We start from the raw sequence: 23,875 nt of genomic DNA, 5'->3' as shown, positions 1-23,875 counted from the left end.
TGAATCATGCAGTGCAGGGCCACCCAAGATGGAGAGTTCTGACAAAACGTGGTCCACTGGAGAAGGGAATTGCAAATTACTTCAGTATTCTTGCCTCAAGAATCCCATGAACAGTATGAAAAGGCAAAAAGACTTGACATCGGAAGATGAGCCCCCAGGTCGGTAGGTGTCCAACACACTACTGTGGAAGAGTGGGGAAATGGCTCCAAAAAGAATGAAGCGGCTGGGCCAAGGCAGAAACAACACTCAGACATGGATGTGTCTGGTAGTGAAAGTAAAGTCCATGCTGTAAAAAACAGTATTACACAGGAACCTGGACTGTTAGGTCCATGAATCAAGGTAAATTGGAAGTGGTGAAGCAGATAATGGCAAGGGTAACTAAACATCAACATTTTAGGAATCAGTGAACTAAAATGGATAGGAATGAGAAAATTTAATTCAGACAACCATTATATCTACTACTGTGGGCAAGAATCCCTTAGAAGAAATGGAGTAGCCCTTACAGTCAACAAGAGAGTCAGAAATGCTCTACTTGGATGCAATCCCCAAACGACAGAATGATCTCAGTTTGTTTCCCAGGCAAAACATTCAACATCAGAGTAGCCGAAGTCTATGCCCCAACCACTAATGCCAAAGAAGCTGAAGGTGAACAGTTCTATGAAGACAAACAAGACCTTCTAGGACTAACACCAAAAAAAGATGTCCTTTTCATAATACGGGACTGGAATGCAAAAGTAGGAAGTCAAGAGATACCTGGAGTAATAGGCAAGTCTGGCCTTTAGAATTGCCAAACTACCCTATTACTCCAGGTATCACTTGACTAGCTCAGCTGGTAAAGAATCCACCAGCAATGCAGGAGACCCCAGTTCAATTCCTGGGTCAGGAAGATCTGCCAGAGAAGGGATAGGCTACCCACTCCAGTATTCTTGGGCTTCCCTGGTGGTTCAGCTGGTAAAGAATCCACCTACAATGCGGGAGGCCTGGGTTTGATCTCTGTTTGGGAAGATGCCCTGGAGAAAGGAACAGCTACCCACTCCAGTATTCTGGCTTCAAGAATTCCATGGAGCATATAGTCCATGGGGTCACAAACAGTCAGACACAACTGAGCAATTTTCACTTTCACTTCACTTTTTACTTTCACTTTTGGCCTTAGACTGAAAAATTAAACAGGGCGAAGGCTAACAAAGCTTTGCCAAGAGAACACACTGGTCATAGCAAACACCCTCTTTCAACAAAACAAGAGACGGTGCTATACATGGACATCACCAGACAGTCAATACTAAAATCAGATTGATTATATTCTTTGCAGCCAAAGATGGAGAAGCCCTTTACAGTCAGCAAAAGCAAGACCTGGACCTGACTGTGGCTCAGATCATGAGCTTCTTATAGCAAAATTCAGGCTCAAATTGAAGAAAGTAGGGAAAACCACTTAAGCCATTCAGATATGACCAAAATAAAATACCTTATGATTATGCAGTGGACGGAAAAGGCAAAGGCAAGCCACTCCAGTACTCTTGCCTAGAAAATCCCATGGACGGAGGAGCCTGGTGGGCTGCAGTCCATGGGGTCGCTACAAGTCAGACATGACTGAGCGACTTCCCTTTCACTTTTCACTTTCACACATTGGAGAAGGAAATGGCAGCCCACTCCAGTGTTCTTGCCTGGAGAATCCCAGGGACGGGGGAGCCTGGTGGGCTGCCGTCTATGGGGTCACACAGAGTCGGACACGACTGAAGTGACTTAGCAGCAGCAGCAGCAGCATGCAGTGGAAGTGACAAATAGATTCAAGGAGTTAGATCTGGTAGACAGAATGTGTGAAGAACTATGGATGGAGGGTCACAACATTGCACAGGAGTCAGTGACTAAAACCATGCCCCAAAAAAAGAAATGCAAGAAGGCAAAGTGGTTGGCTGAGGAAGCCTTACAGTTAGCTGAGGAAAGAAGAGAAGTGAAAGGCTAAGGAGAAAAGGAAAGGTATACCCAACTGAATGCAGAGTTCCAGAGAATAGCAAGGAGAGATAAGAAGTCTTCTTAAGTGAACAATGCAAAGAAATAGAGAAAAACAATAGAATGGGAAAGACTAGAGATCTCTTCAAGAAAATTGGAGATACCAAGGGAACACTTATTGTGCTCATCTTTACATGAAGTGTTCCCTTGGTATCTCCAATTTTCTTGAAGAGATCTCTAGTCTTTCCCATTCTATTGTTTTAAATGTAAAGATGAGCACAATAAAGGAGAGAAACAGCAAAGCCCTAACAGAAGCAGAAGATGTGGCAAAGATACACAGAAGAACTATACAAAAAAGATCTTAGTGACCCAGATAACCACGATGGTGTGGTCACTCACCTAGAGACAGACATTCTGGAGTGTAAAGTGAAGTGGGCCTTAAGCATCACTATGAACAAAGCTAGTGGAGGTGATGGAATTCCAGTTGAGCTATTTCAAATCCTAAAAGATGATGCTGTTAAAGTGCTGCACTTAATATGCCAGCAAATTTGGAAAATGCAGCAATGGCCAAAGGACTGGAAAAGGTCAGTTATTATTCCAATCCCAAAGAAAGGCAATGCCAAAGAATGTTCAAACTACCACACAACTGTGCTTATTTCACATGCTAGCAAGGTCATGCTCAAAATCCTTCAAGCTGGGCTTCAACAGTATGTCAACTGAGAACTTCCAGATACACAAACTGGGTGGAGAAAAGGTTGAGGAATCAGAGATGAAATTGCCAACATCTGTTAGATCATAGATAAAACAAGATAATTCCAGAAACAACATCTATTTCTGCCAAAGCCTTTGACTGTGTGGACCATAATAAACTGTGGAAAATTCTTAAAGAGATGGGAACACCAGACCACCTTACCTGTCCTGAGAAACCTGTATGCAGGTCAAAAAGCAAAAGTTAAAACTGGACATGGAACAAGGAACTGGTTCAAAATTGGTAAAGTAGTATGGCGAGGCTGTATACTGTCACCCTGTTTATTTAATTTCTGTGCAGAGTACATCATGCAAAATGGTGGGCTGGATGACTCACACGCTGGCATCAAGATTGCCAGTAGAAATATGCAGATATGCAGATGATACCACTCTAATAGCAGAAAGTGAAGAGGAACTAAAGAGCCTTTTGGTAAGAGTGAAAGATGAAAGTGAAAAAGCTGGCTTCAAACTCAACATTCAAAAAAACTATGATCATGGCATCCAGTCCCATCACTTCATGGCAAACAGATGGGAAAACAACAGAAACAGTGACAGATTTTATTTTCTTGGCTCCAGTATCATTGCAGAAGGTGACTGCAGCCATGAAATTAAAAGACACTTGCTCCTTGGAAGAAAAACTATTAACAAACCTAGACAGTGTATTCGGAGAAGGCAACAGCAAGCCACTCCAGTACTCTTGCCTAGAAAATCCCATGGACAGAGGAGCCTGGTGGGCTACAGTCCATGGGGTTGCTACTAGTTGGACACGACTGAGCGACTTCACTTTCACTTTTCACTTTCACACATTGGAGAAGGAAATGGCAACCCACTCCAGTGTTCTTGCCTGGAGAATCCCAGGGACGGGGGAGCCTGTTGGGCTGCCATCAGTGGGGTCGCAGAGTCAGACACGACTGAAGTGACTTAGAAGCAGCAGACAGTGTATTAAAAAACAGAGACATCACCTTGCCAACAAAAGTCCATGTAGTCAAAGCTATGGTTTTTCCTGGGTCGGGAAGATCCTCTGGAGAAGGAAATGGCAACCCACTCCAATATTCTCGCCTGGAGAATCCCATGGACAGAGGAGCCTAGCAGGCTACAGTCCCTGGGATCACAAGAGTCAGACATGACTTAGCAACTAAATCACCACACCGCCATGTATGGATTTGAGAGTTTGACCATAAAGAAGGCTAAGCACCAAAGAATTGATGCTTTCAAATCATAATGCTGGAGAAGACTCCTATAAGCCCCTTGGACAGCAAGGGGATCAAACCAGTCAGTCCTACAAGAAATCAACCCTGAATATTCACTGGAAGGACTGCTGCTGAAGCTGATGCTCCAATATTTATTTGGCCACCTGCTGCAAATAGTGGACTCGCCAGAAAAGACCCTGACGCTGGGAAAGATTAAGGGCAGGAGGAGATGGGGGCAACAGATGGCTGGACGCCACCACCAACTCAATGAACATAATAAGCTTTAGCAAACTTGGCAGATAGTGAAGGATGAGGGAGCTGGAGTCCTGCAGTTCATGAGGTCACAAGGACTCCCACACGACTTAGGGATCGAATAACAACAAGAGAGTAGATATTAAAAGTTTTCTTTACAAGAAAAAAAATTTTGTAACTATATATGGTAACAGATGTTAGACATATTTTGATGGTTATTTTTGCAAAATATACCAATTTTGAATTGTTATGTTGTATTCAATAACTAAATAAAGATGGAGTGTGACCTGAGTCTGGGTCATGAAAGACACTGCTGTTTCCACCTTACTCCTCCTTCCCCTCGCAGGTGCTCGCTGATGAGGCCAGCTGCCATTCTGTGAGAAGCCACCTGAAGAGGAGGGCCACATGGAAAGGAACTGGAAGATACTCTGACCAACAGCCATCAAGAGAATGAATCTTGTCAACAAGCACATGAACTTGGAAAGAGATCGACCCCCCGTTGAGCCTCAAGGTGCCTGTCATACCTTGACTGCAGCCTTATGACAGACCAAGAGCCAAAGGGCCCAGATGAGCCACACCTGTATTCCTAAACTACAGAAACCATGGGATAATATACGGTTCTTGCTTCAAGTCACTATGTTGTAGGGTAATTCATTATATCACAATAGATAATTAATATGTCATCTCTGGTTCACGAGTCTGATCTGAGGAACTAATTGTGTTATCTCAAGTGCCTACTCCATTCCAGGCCTTGTTCTAAGATCTCTGAGAATAACAATTAAGTAGATTAGCTTTTTAGCCTTTGTGGAGCTTACATTCTAGCAAAGAGAAAAAACAATAAATATAATCAATGCTCTAGGATATTTGAAGGTGTTAAGTGTTATGGAAAAAAGAAAATACAAGAGCATGGTAAAGAGGAGTGCTTTGGGCAGTAGAAAGACAGCCATGTGGATACTTGAGGAAAAAGCATTCCTATGGAAGAAATAGAATATAAAGGTTCTGAGGCAAAAACATGCCTGGCTTCTAAACAGCAAGACCAGTGAAGAACAAGGGAACAGGAGGAGGCTAATAGGAATCAAGATTGGAGAGGGGTTCAGTAGTACAGACCCTTTAAACTTCTGCTCAGAGTGAAAGACGAAGCCATGAAAGGAATGACAAGACCTGACTTGTATTTTTGCTTTTTGCGTGTGTGCTCACCCTCTACGTTGCCCCAATACTCTTTCCCTAAATACAACTTACTTGTGTTTTTAAAGCAACACTCTGTCTGCCGTGTTGAGAGCAGACAGCAGGAAAACAAGGAGGAAGTGCCAGGAAATAAAAGACTCCTAAGAAACAGCCTTAACAAAGATCATGGCATCTTGTCCCATCACTTCATGGGAAATAGATGGGGAAACAGTGGAAACAGTGTCAGACTTTATTTTTTTGGGCTCCAAAATCACTGCAGATGCTGATTGCAGCCAGGAAATTAAAAGACGCTTACTCCTTGGAAGGAAAGTCATGACCAACCTAGATAGCATATTAAAAAGCAGAGACATTACTTTGCCAACCAAGGTTCATCTAGTCAAGGCTATGGTTTTTTCCAGTGGTCATGTATGGATGTGAGAGTTGGACTGTGAAGAAAGCTGATCGCCAAAGAATCGATGCTTTTGAACTGTGGTACTGGAGAAGACTCTTGAGAGTCCCTTGGACTGCAAGGAGATCCAACCAGTCCATTTTATAGGAGATCAATCCTGGGTGTTCACTGGAAGGACTAATGCTGAAGCTGAAGCTCCAATACTTTGGCCACCTCATGCGACGAGTTGACTCGCTGGAAAAGACTCTGATGCTGGGAGGGATTGGGGGCAGGAGGAAACGGGGACAACAGAGAATGAGATGGCTGGATGGCATCACTGACTCGATGGACATGAGTTTGAGTGAACTCCGGGAGTTGGTGATGGACAGGGAGGCCTGGCATGCTGTGATTCATGGGGTCGCAAGGAGTTGGACACGACTGAGCAACTGAACTGAACTGAACTGAAGAAATAGTCAATAAATAGCAAGGAGAGATAAGAAAGCCTTCCTAAGTGAACAATGCAGACAAATAAAGGAAAACAATAAAATGGGAAAGACTAGAGATCTCTTCAAGAATATTAGAGATACCATGGGAACATTTCATGCAAAGAAGGGCACAATAAATGACAGAAACAGTATGGACCTAAAAGAAGCAGAAGACACTGAGAAGAAGTGACAAATATACACAGAAGAACTGTACAAAAAAGATCTTAATGACCGAGATAATCACAATGATGTGATCACTCACCTAGAGCCAGACATCTTGGAGTGTAAAACAAGTGGGCTTTGGGAAGCATCACGAGGAACAAAGCTAGTAGAGGTGACAGAATTCCACCAGAGCTATTTCAGATCCTAAAAGATGATGCCATTAAAGTGCTCTGCTCAATATCCCAGCAAATATGGAAAACTCAGCAGTGGTCACATAACTAGAAAAGATCAGTTTTCATTCAATCCCAAAGAAAGGCAATGACAAAGAATGTTCAAACTACTGCACAACTGCACTCATTTCACATACTAGCAAGGTCATGCTCAAAATTCTCCAAGCCAGGCTTCAACAGTACATGAACTGAGAACTTCCAGATGTACAAGCTGGTTTTAGAAAAGGCAGAGGAACCAGAGATCAAATTGCCAACATCTGTTGGATCACAGAAACAGCAAGAGAATTCAAAAAACATCTACTTCTGCTTCATTAACTGCACTAAAGCCTTTGACTGTGTGGATCACAACAAACGGTGCAAAACTCTTAAAGAGATGGGAATACCAGTCCACCTAACCTGCCTCCTGAGAAACCTGTATGCAGGTCAAGAAGGAAAAGTTAGAACTGGACATGGAACAACAGACTGGTTCAAAATTGGGAAAGGAGTACATCAAGGCTGTACATTGTCACCCTGCTTATTTAACTTTATGCAGAGTCATCATGCGAACTGCTGGGCTGGATGAAGCACAAGCTGGAATCAAGATTCCCAGGAGAAATATCAATAACCTCAGATACACAGATGACACCATCTTTATGGCAGAAAGCAAAGAGGAACTAAATAGCCTCTTGGTGAAGGTGAAACAGGAGAATGAAAAAGTTGGCTTAAAACTCAACATTCAAAAAACGAAGATTATGGCATCCAGTCCCATCACGTCATAGCAAATAGATGGGGAAACAATGGAAACAGTGACAGACTTTATTTTCTTGGACTTCAATATCACTGCAGATGGTGGCTGCAGCCATGAAATTAAAAGATGCCTGCTCCTTGGGAGAAAAGCTATGACCAACCTAGACAGCATATTAAAAAGCAGAGTCATCACTTTGCCAACAAAGGTCTGTCTAGTCTAAGCTATTTTTTTCCCAATAGTCATGTATGGATGTGACAGGTGGACCATAAAGAAGGCTGAGCACCAAAAAATTGATGCTTTTGAACTGTGATGTTGGAGAAAACACTTGAGAGTCCCTTGGACTGCAAGGAGATCAAGCCAGTCAATCCGAAAGGAAATCAATTCTGAATATTCATTAGAAGGACTGATGCTGAAACTGAAGCTCCAATATTTTGGCCACCTGATGCGAAGAACTGACTCACTGGAAAAGACCCTGATGCTAGGAAAGATTGAGCAGGAGAGGACGACAAAGTATGACACGGTTGGATGGCATCACTGACTCAACGGATTTAAGTTTGAGCAAGTTCTGCAAAATGGTGAAGGACAGTAAAGCCTGGCATGCTTCAGTCCACGGGGTCACAAAGAATTGGACATGACTGAGTGAGTTAACAATAAGAACAAGAAATATCAGCCCCCTTATCTACCTCTATAGCTATAGTGGTCATAGCCTAATCCAGCTCAATGCTATTTGATGCAAAATAAAGGATTTGTCTTGCCCTTTTTTAAAGCTTTAAATTGTAGATAACAACAAAAAAGGCAGAAGGCCATTTGAGCAAGCACCAGTCTCTAGGAGGAGTGGTCTAAAGTTAGGATCTTCAGTCAAGGGAGGGATCAAAGCAGTACGAATTTTCACTAGCAAAGATTATTCCTAAAATAAACACAGTATGCTTCAATAAATTAATGCTCATGGAAATTGTCTTTTCACTTTTATTATTTCAATTTACAAACCAATTAAAAACACTATTTTAAAAATTCTCATTATCTATTCCATAAAGTACTAGTATTTTCCACAAATAAACCATGAACTCTTCACCAATTATCACATCAGAAATTAACTACTTCCCATCTTCCTATCTGCTGTGGCTGAGTATGCAATGCAAAGAACTAGCCTTTGCTGCCCCCTACTGGAACTACATTTGGCTACATAAGTGAACTCTCCCACAAATAAAATCTGAGATTCACTAGACACAGCCAGACAAGTAAGGCTCAGTTGAAATATTGCTGGAATTTTACCACTACTCTGAAAAACCAAACAGGATCTTTTACCTACAAATTCTAAACTGATTTTATATACACAGTTGCTGCTGCTGCTAGGTCACTTCAGTCGTGTCCAACTCTGTGTGACCCCATAGACGGAAGCCCACCAGGCTCCCCCTTCCCTGGGATTCTCCAGGCAAGAACACCGGAGTGGGTTGCCATTTCCTTCTCCAATGTGTGAAAGTGAAAGTGAAGTCGCTCAGTCATGTCCGACCCTCAGCAACCCCACGGACTGCAGCCCACCAGGTTCCTCCATCCATACATATATATAAATTCCCATCTTCCAGCCACAGACCCCTACTTCCCAAAAAGCATTTTAAAAATTAGGAGTATTTGATGTGTAAGGATTTTCATTCCCAAATCTTTCTATTTCCTACTGAGCATTTTTATAAGAAATAGAAGAGCTTTCTGAGTACCAAAACCTACAAGCCCTAAAGACATTTCCTTTTAAGCAGTAGGATGTATCACAGAACAGAGCTTTATAAAACTGTATTCATTTCCTTACCTCTCTTGCTTCTAAATGAAACCATTTTGTTAAAAAGGGGTGTGGAAAGTTAAGAAAAATAGAAATTTCTCTAGATTGCTAAAGATCAAAAGAATTTTAAATAGGTGAATAAATTAAAACAGAAAAAGCACTTAAGGCAACAAGTACCTAAATAACCATTTATTTTTAGCTAAAATACAGAAAGGGAAAAAAAGGATTCCCCCAAACTGTAGCTATTTTGCCACACTGAATTCATTTACCTGTTTTCATACATTATAGTTCACTTTCAAAAGCAAGCACTATATGGCAACCTAACTTTAATTACAGCATGTACACAGGATTTTAATTAGTTTCAAATTTTAATTTAGCCTTTATTCAATTCAATTATACAGTCTGATGGCCCATAAAACTTTATAATTATCTCTAAGTCCATTAACAACAACTTTTAACTTTTTCCAGTTTGGTTATTTTTTTATTATTAGACTGCCTAAGGGAAAATAAGCATTATATATGCTGAACTTTTCAACTATACATCTAAAATAATCAACTGAAAATATTTTTAATTGGTTACAAAGGGTCAAACAGGCTTGTACTTTCAATATTAATGACCATAACAAAACTGCATTCCAACAGTTTTTCAAATTGATATTCTCTCTCCAAACACAATCATTGTGATGCTGTACCACCTCTTCATCTCCACAGTTAAAACCAATTTAATGCTTACCATGGCATGTTCACAAAGAAGGCAATGGCAACCCACTCCAGTACTCTTGCCTGGAAAATCCCATGGACGGAGGAGCCTGGTAGGCTGCAGTCCATGGGGTCACTAAGAGTCAGATATGACTGAGCAACTTCACTTTCACTTTTCACTTTCATGCATTGGAGAAGGAAATGGCAACCCACTCCAGTGTTCTTGCCTGGAGAATCCCAGGGACGGCGAAGCCTGGTGGGCTGCCGTCTATGGGACGCACAGAGTCGGACACGACTGAAGCGACTTAGCAGCAGCAGCAGCAGCAGTATCAATGAGAAACTGAATTTTTACTTTAATTTTACTAAATTTAAATTTAAAAAGTCACAGGTTGCAAGGGGCTGCAATACTGCACAGCACACAGATCATTCATTAAGTTTAGGGAACAATATTTAATTACAGACTAGGGGCTCAGTGTTTGGAGATGCGTAGGGGAAGAATCACATTTTAGAATATGGACATGTAGAATTCTTGAATTTTCTAGTAGTCCCACCTTCAAAAATATTATCAAGATTAGATGGTATTTGAGTCTGAGTTAAAATACAGAGATATACATGTAGTCAACAGAGAAAGAAATATCTCGTATCAAGTTGCCTCCCAAGAACTTGTATCTGCCAGTCAAGACTGAACCCAGCTGTTTCTCCTCAGTGAAGTTTTCCTTCTCTACTTCCTCTGGAGCTCCACAAAACTTCTGTCAATACTTCTAATACTGTATATGCCTCTACTATAGACTGTTTTAAGGTTTGTTTTAAGGTAACAAACTTCTTTAATGGAATGCACACTATACCTTATTTTTGTGCAGAAGCTCACACCAGGCCTAATCCAGTACCTCATACATGGCTGGTCTTTCATGCATGGTTACTTAGTGAAAAAAGAATGAAATCTGGGGTCAAAAGAATCTGAGTTCTAGTTGTTTCTGCCATATGTTTAGTGATCTTGGGTCTAACACTTAATTGGTTATTTCCAATTCTTATTACAAATGTCAGTAAGATGAACATCTTCATAGAAACTTTATTTTAAGATCAATTTCTGGTTATGAAATTACTGAAGTAAAAGGAACAACTCTAAGTACTACCAAATAGTAAAGAGATCACCTGCAATGCAGAAGACCACTTGCAATGCAGGACACTTGCCTGCAATGCAGGAGACCCGGGTTCTATCCCTGGGTTGGGAAGATCCCCTGGAGAAGGAAATGGCAACCCACTCCAGTATTCTTGCCTGGGAAATCCCATGGACAGAAGAGCCTGGTGGGCTACAATCTATGGGGTCACAAGAGTTGGACACGACTTAGCAACTAAACCACCACACCACCAAATACTACCCAGAAACATTTATTATTTATAATTCTACCTGCAGCACATATCTCCCAACTTTACTGAAACCTCAACAGTAATAACACGACATGCTATCCTTTTGATTTATTCATATACCTTTCTATGCCCTTAATCCCCAAATAACTGACTTTGCTATATTCTTTTTCCAGAGAGTTCTCCCACATTTGTGAACCAACACAGGATAATTTATTGGGTGAGGGGGTGTGTGGGGGTGGTGAAAAGAGCATATTTGGGAGTGGTCCCCAGCAATGCCTGTAATTCCCACATGAAAAAAGGAAAAGAGCAACCCATTATTCAAAACCACCTTCTTGCTTATTAGAACCTGTACCAGAGAAGGTAAGAGCACAGATCTAGACTATACGAGCCAGACTGCCTGGGTTCAAATTCTGGCTCTACAGATTTTCAAACAAAATGTTTACCTGCTCAAAACACTCAAGTTTTGTCATCTGAAAACAAAGACTGAATGAACAGTCTTATAACTCATCAAAGAGATGATGTTCAGTGAGGAATTCTAATGAAAAGTTTAGTAAGGGAAGAAAGTTAGAACAAAACACTAAAATAAGATTTCATGGATTTTTCTCAGCCCTCATCATCAAATCTCAGCCAAGAGACGTGTAAGAGCTATCTACATGCTAGCAACCTACATCACAAAAATGTCAGACCAGCACTCACCTGAATTCCTCCATTCTTTATGTGTATACAATTAAGAAAGCACGTTTTTTTACTTAGGTAAAACCAAAAGCAAAGACACAGGCCAGCACACCTACCTGGCAGTTCTACCCGCTCTGTGAATATATGTGTTGGCATCTTCTGGGCAATCAAACTGAAGAACCCAATTTACAGCCGGGAAATCTGTATAGAAGGAAGATCAAGTTGAAAAAGCAGTTCCAAGATTTGCCCTACTGTACTATTTTTATTTTATAATAATGCTTGCCAGGGCTTCCCATCACATCAAATTGATAGATATCATCTGTGAACAATATTAAAAACAAAATTAATTGCATGAACCAAGAGATAATAAATACTTCTCTTTTTTGATCAACTGAACTAAAATTAATGACAGTGTTTGAATGTGAAGATTATTTTGTATCTGATAGAGGAGACAGATTGCTTTGTGTCACACAAAATAATGAAATACTCAGATAGTTAATAACCTAGAAGAACCACTTCTCATGAGCTCCCAGTGAACTATGAAACTGATTTATAAATTTCAATGAAAATTCACTTTTCCTGCTATTTCTATCTCCTAAAGATGTCTTTTTAAATCCCTCTACCCATTTTCTAGCAGTAATTATTTCAAATATATTTCTGGTTGCCAAAGTTTCCACTCATTTCCAGAGATCCTGGTCTCAACAATTTAAGAGAACTACCTTTAGTCATTTATGGATTCTGCTGTAAGGATTTCAGAACAATTTCTATCCCAGACAAAAAAGCTGAGGGAGGCAGGAGAAAAGGAGGGAGGGAGGGAGGGAAAAGAAAAGAAAAAGAAGGAAAGACTTATGAAGATAATGGTACCTACAGGTACCTGAAAGTATAAAGACTATCAAACTATCACTTAAGTTACAGAAACAAAAAACAAGAGAAAAGATGTTTAAAACAACTCTGCTCTTGGGCCTTGAAGTATCAAGTACCTCAGAAGGCAAGGGCATGTTTCAGGGCTATAAATAGAAGACAGGTTGAAAGCAACACTCAGACCCGCAGGTCCCCTCCTGGTCCTATGCACTGGGTCTCCTGAAGAAAAGCTCATCTTATTCTGGAGAAAGGCTTCAAACCAAGACACCAGAGAGAGTGGAAGAAAGAGGCACCAGAGCCCTTGAAAACAGGGTACTGAGTGTAAGCCTGAGTGGGAGCCCTCTATGTCTACTTCCTTGCCAGGTTTCTATAGAGCCAGTAGCAAGCTTAATCCTCTACTCATGAAAGTGACATATTCTTATCTGGAGAGACTCAATGTTCAAAAAGTACTGAATACAGTTTGACATCTTGAGTCCTCCACAAGATGATTAACTCCATCCAAAATGCCCTCGCAATGAAGGCCATTAGTCAACAGCCATCATCCACACACTAATCACTTCAAGTAATCTTCTGATGTTTTTCACTGCTAAAGATAATAAAACACAGCCAATTGCAGACAATCGGGAAAAGTCTCAAAAAGTGAAAAGACAGATGGAGGAGTAAAAATGAACTCAGCAGAAACAGTGTGAAGAGAACTTTAACCTATTACCTTCAGAGAAACAAAACACTGCATCCATCAGATGAGAATAAGAGGCTATAAAAAAGAAACACTTGGTACTTAACTAAAATTTTAATCAGAAAAGTTGAAATATAAAATCAAGAAATCTCCCAGAAATAACAAGAAAGAGACAATAAGATGGCAACAGAAGAAACAGGAAAACTAGAGGACTGATCAAAGAGGTCAAATATTCTTCCAGAAAAAGTAAATAAGAAGGGGAAGGGGGAAAACACTATTAAAAAGATATGAGAAAGGAAACAAGTGAAGTACACAAATTCCCCATTAGTAAGCAATAGTTACACAGTGAAAATAAATACTGAAACTTTACTTAACCAAATCACCAAAGACGGAATTCAGAAGCATATTTCTTGCAAAGGAAAGACATGAGTCTCTATCATGTGCTGCTCAATACAGAAACTTTAGCCAAGTTTAAATTAAAACGTAATAAAATAACTTAATTCTTTTCTTATTGCACTGGACACATTTCAAGTGGACAACTGTCATGTTTAGCTAGTATCTACAGTATTAGACAGTGCAAACATAGAACATTTCAATGATCATAGAAAATTTTATTGAACAGTGCTGGTCTGGACTGAAAAAACATACTGAATGTCTATACACCAAATGGGACCTCACACTAAAGCACATTATCATAAAATTTCAGGACTCTGCAGATAAAAAGAAAACCCTAAGAAAAGCCAGAATAAGAAAAAGAGGCTATAAGAAACAAAATCAGAAAGGCAAAAGTCTTGCCAACATAATACTGACTACTATAAGATAATGGAGCACTATCTGCAAAGTTTTAAGAGAAAATTGTTTCAAATTAGATTTCAATTCTCAATCGTCATTTAAGAATAAGACATCATAACACATGTAATAGTTCAGAAAATGTACCTCCCATACACTCTTACTTATTAGGAAGCTATTAAAGGATGAGTTTTCATTTTAAAAATAACTATTATTAATAAATCAAAAAGAAAAGGAAGAGAGATATCTGGAAAGGAAAGTATCATGGACATCAAGCTTATGGAGCAACCACCAGTCCAGATTAGAGCTGGTGACAAAAGGCTGCAATGGGAATGCCCCAAGGGAAAAAGAAAGAGACTATGTTTGAACTGTTAGAAAACTAAACAGGTGACATCTGCTGGAACATCTGAGAAAATAGAATGGAAAACACAAAACTAAATGAATTTTAACTCAATCATTAACTCAATATAAGAAAACTACCTAGAAATAAGAAGCTAAATACTAAGAGAAATAATTGCTTCTGGAGAGTGAGGACTGGGTAAAGCAGGAACTACTATGTCTCATAACTCATTTTTACCCATATTATTCATTAAGAAATAGAACTGGGAAAAATTAAGAATAAAACAAAGCTTAAAAATGATACTGGTATACTCTAAAGATAGTCCTGGCCACCATAAAACACATGACACAAATACACTGGAAATTTACACGTCAACATGGAAAGATTGAAAAGCAAGTCATAAACTGGTATGCCCAATATTGTTTTATAAAACTTCATAAAAACCTAAGATAATACTATATATTGCTCATGAATACAATCATATAAGCTTTTTAAAATTAAAAAAGAGTTTCTTGTCAGTTTTTGTGCCATAGTTAAAACCTACGAATCCCTTTTCAGAGTATTTTCAAGTGCATAAAGTACAACATACAGGATTATAAGAGAAAATAATTATAATGAAATAAACATTCTATTGAATTGTTTATATAGCAATGTATATGCTTATTCACTGACATATTAAATAACACAACTGACTTATGTATCGACCACCATAATATCAAAATTGTATGAAGTATAAACAATACTGCAAGATATCTTCAGAAACTACAATATAAAATGAAAATATCTATGAGAAAGATTAGCGATCTCTTCAAGAGATATTAGAGATACCAAGGGAACATTTCATGAAAAGATGGGCACAATAAAGGACAGAAATGGTAAGGACCTAACAGAAGTAGAAGAGATTAAGAAGAGGTGGCAAGAATACACAGAACTGTACAAAAAAGTCTTAGTGACCCAGATAACCATGATGGTGTGATCACTCACCTAGAGTCAGACAACCTGGTGTGTAAAGTCAAGAGGCCTTAGGAAGCATTACTACGAACAAAGCTAGTGGAGGTGATGGAATTCCAGGTCAAGAAACAACAGTTGGAATCATGGAACAACGAACTGGTTCAAATTTGGAAAAGGAATACGTCAAGACTGTATATTGTCACTCTGCCTGTTTAACTTCTATGCCATGTACATCATGTAAAATGCCCGGCTGGATGAATCACAAGCTAGAATCAAGATTGCCAGGAGAAATGTCAATAACCTCAGATATGCAGATGACACCACCCTAATGGCAGAAAACGAAGAACTAAAGAGCCTCTTGATGAAGGTGAAAGAGAAGAGTGAAAAACCTGGCTTAAAATTCAACATTCAAAAAACTCAGATCATGGCATCCAGTCCCATCACTTCATGGCAAATAGATGGGGAAACAATAGAAACAGTGACAGACTTTATTTTCTTAAGCTCCAGTATCACTGCAGATGGTGACTGCAGCCAAGAAATTAAAAGACGCTTGCTCCTTGAAAGAACAGCTATGACAAATCTAGACAGTGTATTAAAAAGCATGCACTTTGCCAACAAAGGTCCATATAGTCAAAGCTATGGTTTTTGCAATAATCATGTAGATGTGAGAGCTGGACCAAAAAGAAGGATGAGCACCAAAGAATTGATGCTTTCGAACTGTGGTGCTGGAGAAGACTCTTGAGAGTCCCTAAGACTGCAAAGAGATCAAATCCTAAAGGATCTGATTGAATCCCATCAATCCTAAAGGAAATCAACCCTGAATTTTCACTGGAAGGACTGAGGCTGAAGCCCCAATATTTTGGCCACCTGATGCAAAGAGCTGGCTCACTGGAAAAGACCCTGAAGCTGGGAAAGACTGAGGGCAGGAGGAGAAGGGGGCGACAGAGGATGAGATGTTTGGATGGCATCATCGACTCAACGGACCTGATTTTGAGAAAACTCCAGGAGACAGTGAAGGAGAGAGAAGCATGTTGTGCTGCAGTCTATGGATCACAGAGTCAGACACAACTGAGCAACTGAACAACAACACGCTTTCAATTGACGACAAAGTTACAGGTACTAACACAACAATTCATTGCTTCCATCTATAACTGAAGAAAATATTAAATTCAGTTAAAGGTTAGTAAATATATATATATAATTTTTTCTCCATCTAAGTTCACAGACCTCCTGAATTCTATCACAGACAAGAGGTGAACAGCCTTCATTTAAAGACTGGGAAAGGGGACAAAGAGAACTCTAACTACATCTAGTAAATAACTGGCTTCTTTAACAAACTGCAAGGAAAATATAATAAAATAGTTATATCTGTTCATTGTGATATATATAGAATACATATTACATGTATAATATAATTAATTGCTTACATTGACCTAAACTATTTAAAGTTGAAAAATCAGAAGGGTCAGGTAGAATCAGAGTGTAATACAAGTAGATATAAACATAACAAAACTGTTTCAAAACTACATATTCAAAACAGTAATGAGGGATTAGAGAGTAGGAGAGAGTAGTCGGAATGAGTTATTGGGGCTGAGAAACAGCCTAGAGATCTTTAAAAACATGCATACTTGACTACTGCAGCCAGTCACATTCGAATGGACTAATACGATGACTGAGATATACTTTAAAACACTCCCAGAGGGACAGGACACAGGCACTAAGGGAGATCAAGAAAAAGATAACCCTTCAAACTGGGTACCATGTATAATAAGGGTGCTTTAGGCTTAATTTCTTCGTGTATGTTTAAAATCTGCCATAATTAATGCAATAAGATTGATAGAAGAATTCAAATTACCACTTATTTCTCTTCATCCTTTTCCTTACCTCTAGCTTTCCTCTGTAATTACTTACATATCCCATCCCACTCCCACAAAGCCAACAGTTATATAATATTATAGTGGCTTTTTCAAAGTTTAAACACATTAAATGTAGTGATCTTAAAAAGTAAAATGTTTGGAGAAAAGATGGATTTCATTGATTTTTCTTGTAACAGTATTTGTCAAGTTTCCAATAGAAAGAATTTTTTTCATATCTTTAAAGTTTTAACTTTCCTTTGATGTGTAGGCTCCTTAAGATTCTGTGATGCAATTACTATCATGAAACAATAAGAGAACAAAAAGTGAAAATATTACAAAAATTTTCACTGATATATCCTTAGTTTAGTCATCTCGGCTGTCAATTTACTTATTTTTCTTTTATAAAATAAAGCCCAATTATTTGAGTCAAACTATTTGAATTACCAAAAGATACCCTTTATAACTCCAGGAGTTGGTGATGGACAAGGAGGCCTGGCGTGCTGTGATTCAGGGGGTCGCAAAGAGTCGGACACGACTGAGCGACTGAACTGACTGACTGAACTGACTGGCCCTTTATAAGACCCTGATTACAGAAAATTTTCTCAAAAGAAGTTTTCTTACCCAGCCCCCTGGCTGCAATATCAGTAGCAAAGAGCACTGCGGCTCTCTTGCGAACAAATTCGTTATAGACTTCCATTCTTCTCATCTGCTGCTGTCGCCCATGCAGGGCGAGGATGGAAACACCAGGACGCAGTCGGCAGAACACTCGGTACAGATACTGAACCTAGGCATTAACCAAAAAATGATTTGGTACTTCTGGGTAACAGCAGGAAGCAAGTTTACAAGATGAACAGAAAAATGCATTATGGAGCACACATTTAATTAAAGTACAGAATAGAGAAAAGGAAATGTAGTATGGAGCTGTGATCTTCAAACATTTTTGCTCATATTATTTTTCCTAAAAGAATTTTGAAATAAATACGCTCTCCCAAAATTGTTAAGTTTAGTATCTGACATTTCTAAGTGGTTGCAAAGAATGTCATTTCTGGTAAATTTAAATATATTTTAAAGTAAAGACTTACCTCTCATAAATGTATCCAACAGATTCTGAATAGCACTTCAATTTGGTATCTGCCACCAGTTATTTCAAAATATATAAAAATAAAAGGGGAGACTACACATGTGTGGGGCAGGGCCCCTCAATTTTGCTGCAAACCTAAGACTGCTCTAGAACAGTCTTTAAAAAAGGAAAATTACTAACAAAATGTGAAGAACCTCTTTTTTAATAGAAAAATCTTACATCATTTCTTTTCTTCCTTGAACTCATATTTGTATTTCCTGACCTCACAGAATTTTATCTTGTTTTATGCAGTCTCTTATTGATTACTTTATCACAATTCATTACTTTCAATGACAAAAGTATGTATATATGTTTTAATTTTAATTTTCTGTAGCTATAAAGCTGCATTAAAAGTTCTCAGACTCAGTTACTATTACAATTATTAGTATGCTGCTGCTGCTGCTAAGTTGCTTCAGTCGTGTCCGACTCTGTGCGACCCCATAGATGGCAGCCCACCAGGCTCGCCCATCCCTGGGATTCTCCAGGCAAGAACACTGGAGTGGGTTGCCATTTCCTTCTCCAATGCATGAAAGTGAAAAGTGAAAGTGAAGTCACTCAGTCGTGTCCAACTCTTAGCAACCCCATGGACTGCAGCCTACCAGGCTCCTCCGTCCATGGGATTTTCCAGGCAAGAGTACTGGAGTGGGTTGCTATTGCCTAGAACTGGCCAAAAAAAGATGTCAGAATTTGATTTAAAAAATAAAATATAATCTCTCTCAATTTATGAGACTAGATGAAGCTATTGCTTTAGTTTTATTTGTCTTTACATACTTACAAATGAATACTAGTGATTGCTAAACTAAGGCAGAGTCCAGCATTATTTTATTCCATTTCTCTAATATAGGTGTTAAGAAAATCTTTTTCATGAAAATACAGAAAAGGGACTAGAAAGAATCTTAAATTTTTTAGTTCCTATATGTCATGACGGTATACTACAAATAATTTCATCTATCAGCTGCTGCTGCTAAGTTGCTTCAGTCGTGTCTGACTCTGTGCGACCCCACGGACAGCAGCCCACCAGGCTCCTCCGTTCACAGGATTCTCCAGGCAAGAATACTGGAGTGGGTTGCCATTTCCTTCTCCACATCTATCAGCTAGTAACTCCATTAAGTCTTCCTTCAAATTGTGTTGAAAGAATGGGAAACCACCTAATTACAAAATTGACTTGCTATCCCAGCATTAGTTATTCATTTTCTCATATAATACTCTGGTGCTAGGAAGATTCTCTGATCCTTAGACAACGCACTAGTAAGACTAGGCACAGAGGGACTCCTCCTTTCCTTTTGTAAAGTTTTTTAAAAGGTTATTGTGAAAGCTGAGATGAGAAAGAACCCACAGACCAGACCACAGATATACACTCTTAGGCAACCCAATCTCAGAAAAGCACACATGGAAATGGAAGAACTAAAGAAACGGAAGATCAACCAAGAGCCTAAGAAAAAGTTCCGTTCCGTTCCGTCGCTCAGTCGTGTCCGACTCTCTGCGACCCCATGGACTGTAGCCTACCAGGCTTCTCCGTCCATGGGATTCTCCAGGCAAGAATACTGGAGTGGGTTACCATTTCCTTCTCCAGGGGATCTTCCCAACCCAGGGATAGAACCCGGGTCTCCCGCATTGGAGGCAGACACTTTAACCTGTGAGCCACCAGGGAAGCCCAAGAAAAAGTTAAGCATGGTTTAAACTGCATGGTAGCAAGAGGGGTGGTGAGAGGTGTCAACAGATTGAATGTGAGTTAAAGACAGGCAAGAATTTAAGATTTGATCATTTAATCAGATGGGGAAGAGTTGGAAGGAGCAGATCTCAGAAATAGGAAATCTTAAATTGCTTACCCAAATGGAAATATCTAGAAGTCAAATGGATACTCAGGAAAGAAGTCAAGGCTTAAGATGTGGATTTGGCAATCGTTAGAAAACAGACAGCATTTAAAGTCACAGAACTGAAGAGGTATAGAAAGAATAAAGATCAAAAAAGGGCAGAGTATACATTTTCCACTGTGAAGAGGAAAAGCAGAGTACTACAGAGTAAAAACTTCAAACATTATTTTATTGTACGTAAATACGAAAAACATCCATTCTTTAGGAAAATATAAAATTCTAAAAATCTAAAAGAAGCCTAAAAAATCTGAAGTCATTCTTTACATGGAAAAATAATGAAGTTCTTTGCTTTTCTCAAAATAGAGACAGAACACTACTTATCTTACCCATAAACTGAAGGAAAACTCACTGCATATTCATCATGCTAAGCTACTGCAAAAGCTATAAATCTAGAATCAATCTACTAATACCAACAACTATATGCTATCAGGAAATCTGAAATATAGTAAAAGAAAAGTAACATACAAAAATGAACCATAGTTTCTTCTCTTAAAGAGAAAAGACCAAGTTTTCTTATACATCACTGAATCCTCTACTTATAAGCACATGACTAGTGTTCAAGAAATGCTGATAAACAAAGGCAGATATAATCAAAACACTACCAAAGGACAGAGGAAGGTGCGATTCATTGTCAAAGGAGGGTTGGGGAGTGTCAGAAAAGGACTTTCAGGCATAAAACTTGAGCAAAGAGTCAGACACGACTGAGTGACTGGACTGAACTGAACTGAGCTTAGCCTTAAAGGACAGTAATCATTCCTCCACACGGAGGAACACAGGGAGACAAGCACATCAGCATGAACAAAGACAAAGAGGCAGGGAAATAAATGGCGTATTCAGAGGGTAAGGTAGACAATAGGTCATAAAGACTTCTAGTTAGCCTAGCCACTCAACTGTTGTTCTACCAATATTTATTGAGGACTACCATATTCCAAGTATTGTGCTGGATGCTAACAACACTGAAGTAAAAACGGTTTCTGCCTTTCCTTATTGAGCTTGAAGTCTCATCCATGAGTTCCTTTAAAAATGAAGACACAAGATTCTCATTATCTACAAATCTCTTCACATTTAGCACTGCATTTATTAAAAAAGAAAAGTAGCATTTTATAACTGAAATTTGAAATTTATACATGATAATTCAACATGAATAACTTAAGAACAATAAACATCAGGTACCTCTTTACAACTGGAGAAAAACACAATACTTTTCTTCTTCAGGTGGCTTCTCAAAAAGGAATACAGCACACTTATTTTTTGCTGCAGCTCACAAACTATGTAGTTCTGTTCCAAAGTAGCAGGGGTGCTTATGCAAATAAGAGGGAAAATATTAAAAATATGTCACATTGGTAACTTTGAAATCCAGACCGAAAAATAAATGTTAACAATGGTCTGCCTCCCAAGCAAATCTTTCATACACACATACATACATATCCTGAAAACAACTTTCTCTATTGCCCCTTAGGAAATGAATACAGCATTATGTCCAAAATACACTCAAAATCATTTACAGATTAAATATCAAAAATATACATGATTTCCAAGGGGGAAGAATGGGGGAAGGAATAGTTAGGTAGTTTGGGATTGCCATGTACACACTGCTACATTTAAAATGGTAATCAACAAGGACCTACTGTATAGCATAGGGAACACTGCTCAATGTAATGTGGCAGCCTAGATGAGAGGGGAGTTTGGGGGAGAATGGATACCTGTATATGTATGGCTGAATCCCTTTGCTATCCACCTGAAACTATCACAAGATTGTTAATCGGCTTTGCTCCAATATCAAATACAAAGTTTAAATATATATAGATATATACATATATATACACACACACATATATATATACATATAAATATGTAGAGCTATATACATATAAATATATATATACATATAAATATAGAGATATATACATATAATATACATATATCTATATGTAAATATACACATGCAAACAGGGGTCACCTCTACAAAGGTAGGGTCAAGGATCAATTGAAGGATATAAGGGAACTTGCTGGGCTGATGCTAAGGTTCCACCTCTTAGTAGGGCCTTGGGTTACAGAGACATACACATTTACCAAAACTGAGCAAATTTACTCAATTTATTCATTGCACTGTATGTAAATCTTATGTCAAGAAAGAAAATCTCTATACAAATATTTAACTCTAGTTACTGATATACGTACTGAAATGTTTAAAGGAAGTGTACAGATGTCTGCCAATTTCTTTGAAATGCATCAAAAATAAGATGGGATGGATAAATGGACAGTAAATGGATGCTACCATCAAGAAGCATCCAGGTGGTACGTATAGGGTTTTAACTGTAAAATTCTTTCAACTGTACACGTTTGAAATGTCTGATAATAAAAATGTTATAGAGAAATATACACGCATTTACTCTTTGAATTAATAAACCTACTTTTAGGATTCTGTCCCAGAAAATAATCTGGTAAAAACACAAAAATATACACTATCATTTAATTTACACAGCAAAAAGAAAAAAAAAAGATGGAAATCAACCCATATGTCCATCAGTAAAAAACGTGTGGAATGAACCACTGTACATCCACACAATTATGTAACATACAACTCTAAAAAAGGAATGGGGAATCTATATAGTGCTATGATGTGATCACTAGGGCATACTGTTAACTGAAAGAAGCAAAACTGGATACAATTTACGGAACTGAAGGTATATATACATTCATGCACATACAGGCATCCCTTGCGTATGTGTTCATATAAGGGAAAAAAGGGACGCCTCTTGATGAAAGTGAAAGAGGAGAATGAAAAAGCTGGCTTAAAACTCAATATTCAGAAAACTAGGATCATGGCATCCGGTCCCATCATTTCACGGCAAATAGATGGGAAACAATAGAAACGGTGACAGACTTTATTTTCTTGGGCTCCAAATCACTGCAGATGGTGACTGCAGCCATGAAATTAAAAGACAACTGCTCCTTGGAAGAAAAGTTATGACCAACCTAGACAGCATATTAAAAGGCAGAGACATCACTTTGCTGACAAATGTCCATCTAGTCAAAGCTATGGTTTTTCCAGAAATCACGTATGGAAGTGTTCAGTTCAGCTCAGTCGCTCAGTCGTGTCCGACTCTCCGCGACCCCATGAATCACAGCACGCCAGGCCTCCCTGTCCATCACCAACTCCCGGAGTTCACTCAAAATCATGTCCACAGAGTCAGTGATGCCATCCAGCCATCTCATTCTCGGTCGTCCCCTTCTCCTCCCGCCCCTAACCTTTCCCAGCATCAGACTCTTTTCCAGTGAGTCAACTCATCGCATGAGGTGGCCAAAGTATTGTAGTTTCAGCTTTAGCATCAGTCCTTCCAATGAATACCCAGGATCAATCTCCCTTAGAATGGACTGGTTGGATCTCCTTGCGGTACAAGGGACTCTCAAGAGTCTTCTCCAACACCACAGTTCAAAAGCATCAATTCTTCAGTCATCAGCTTTCTTCACAGTCCAACTCTCACTTCCATACAAGACCACGGGAAAAATCATAGCCTTGACTAGACGGACCTTGGTTGGCAAAGTAATGTCTCTGCTTTTTAATATATTATCACGGTTAGTCATAACTTTCCTTCCAAG

The 23,875-nt window shown here is 39.0% G+C and overlaps 1 protein-coding gene across 1 annotated transcript in view; it reads right to left on the bottom strand.

The window, feature by feature from the left end:
* The window catches only part of DDX10 (DEAD-box helicase 10), a 329,965-nt gene that overhangs the window by 286,599 nt on the left and 19,491 nt on the right, over nucleotides 1-23,875 (bottom strand). Inside the window, exons 7-9 of the mRNA XM_055422984.2 lie at nucleotides 21,446-21,572; nucleotides 17,900-18,062; nucleotides 11,922-12,006 (exon numbers count right to left, since the gene is read on the bottom strand). Coding sequence (XP_055278959.2) covers nucleotides 11,922-12,006; nucleotides 17,900-18,062; nucleotides 21,446-21,572 — 375 coding nt within the window. The remainder of the gene's footprint in view (nucleotides 1-11,921; nucleotides 12,007-17,899; nucleotides 18,063-21,445; nucleotides 21,573-23,875) is intronic.

This window comes from Moschus berezovskii, chromosome 14 (genome assembly GCF_049115385.1).
Source record: "Moschus berezovskii isolate FMDL1 chromosome 14, NW_MosBer_1.0, whole genome shotgun sequence".
Classification (NCBI taxonomy): domain Eukaryota; kingdom Metazoa; phylum Chordata; class Mammalia; order Artiodactyla; family Moschidae; genus Moschus; species Moschus berezovskii.
The sequence above is the reverse complement of the archived record's forward strand: the minus strand, read 5'-3'. Positions and strand labels throughout refer to the sequence as shown.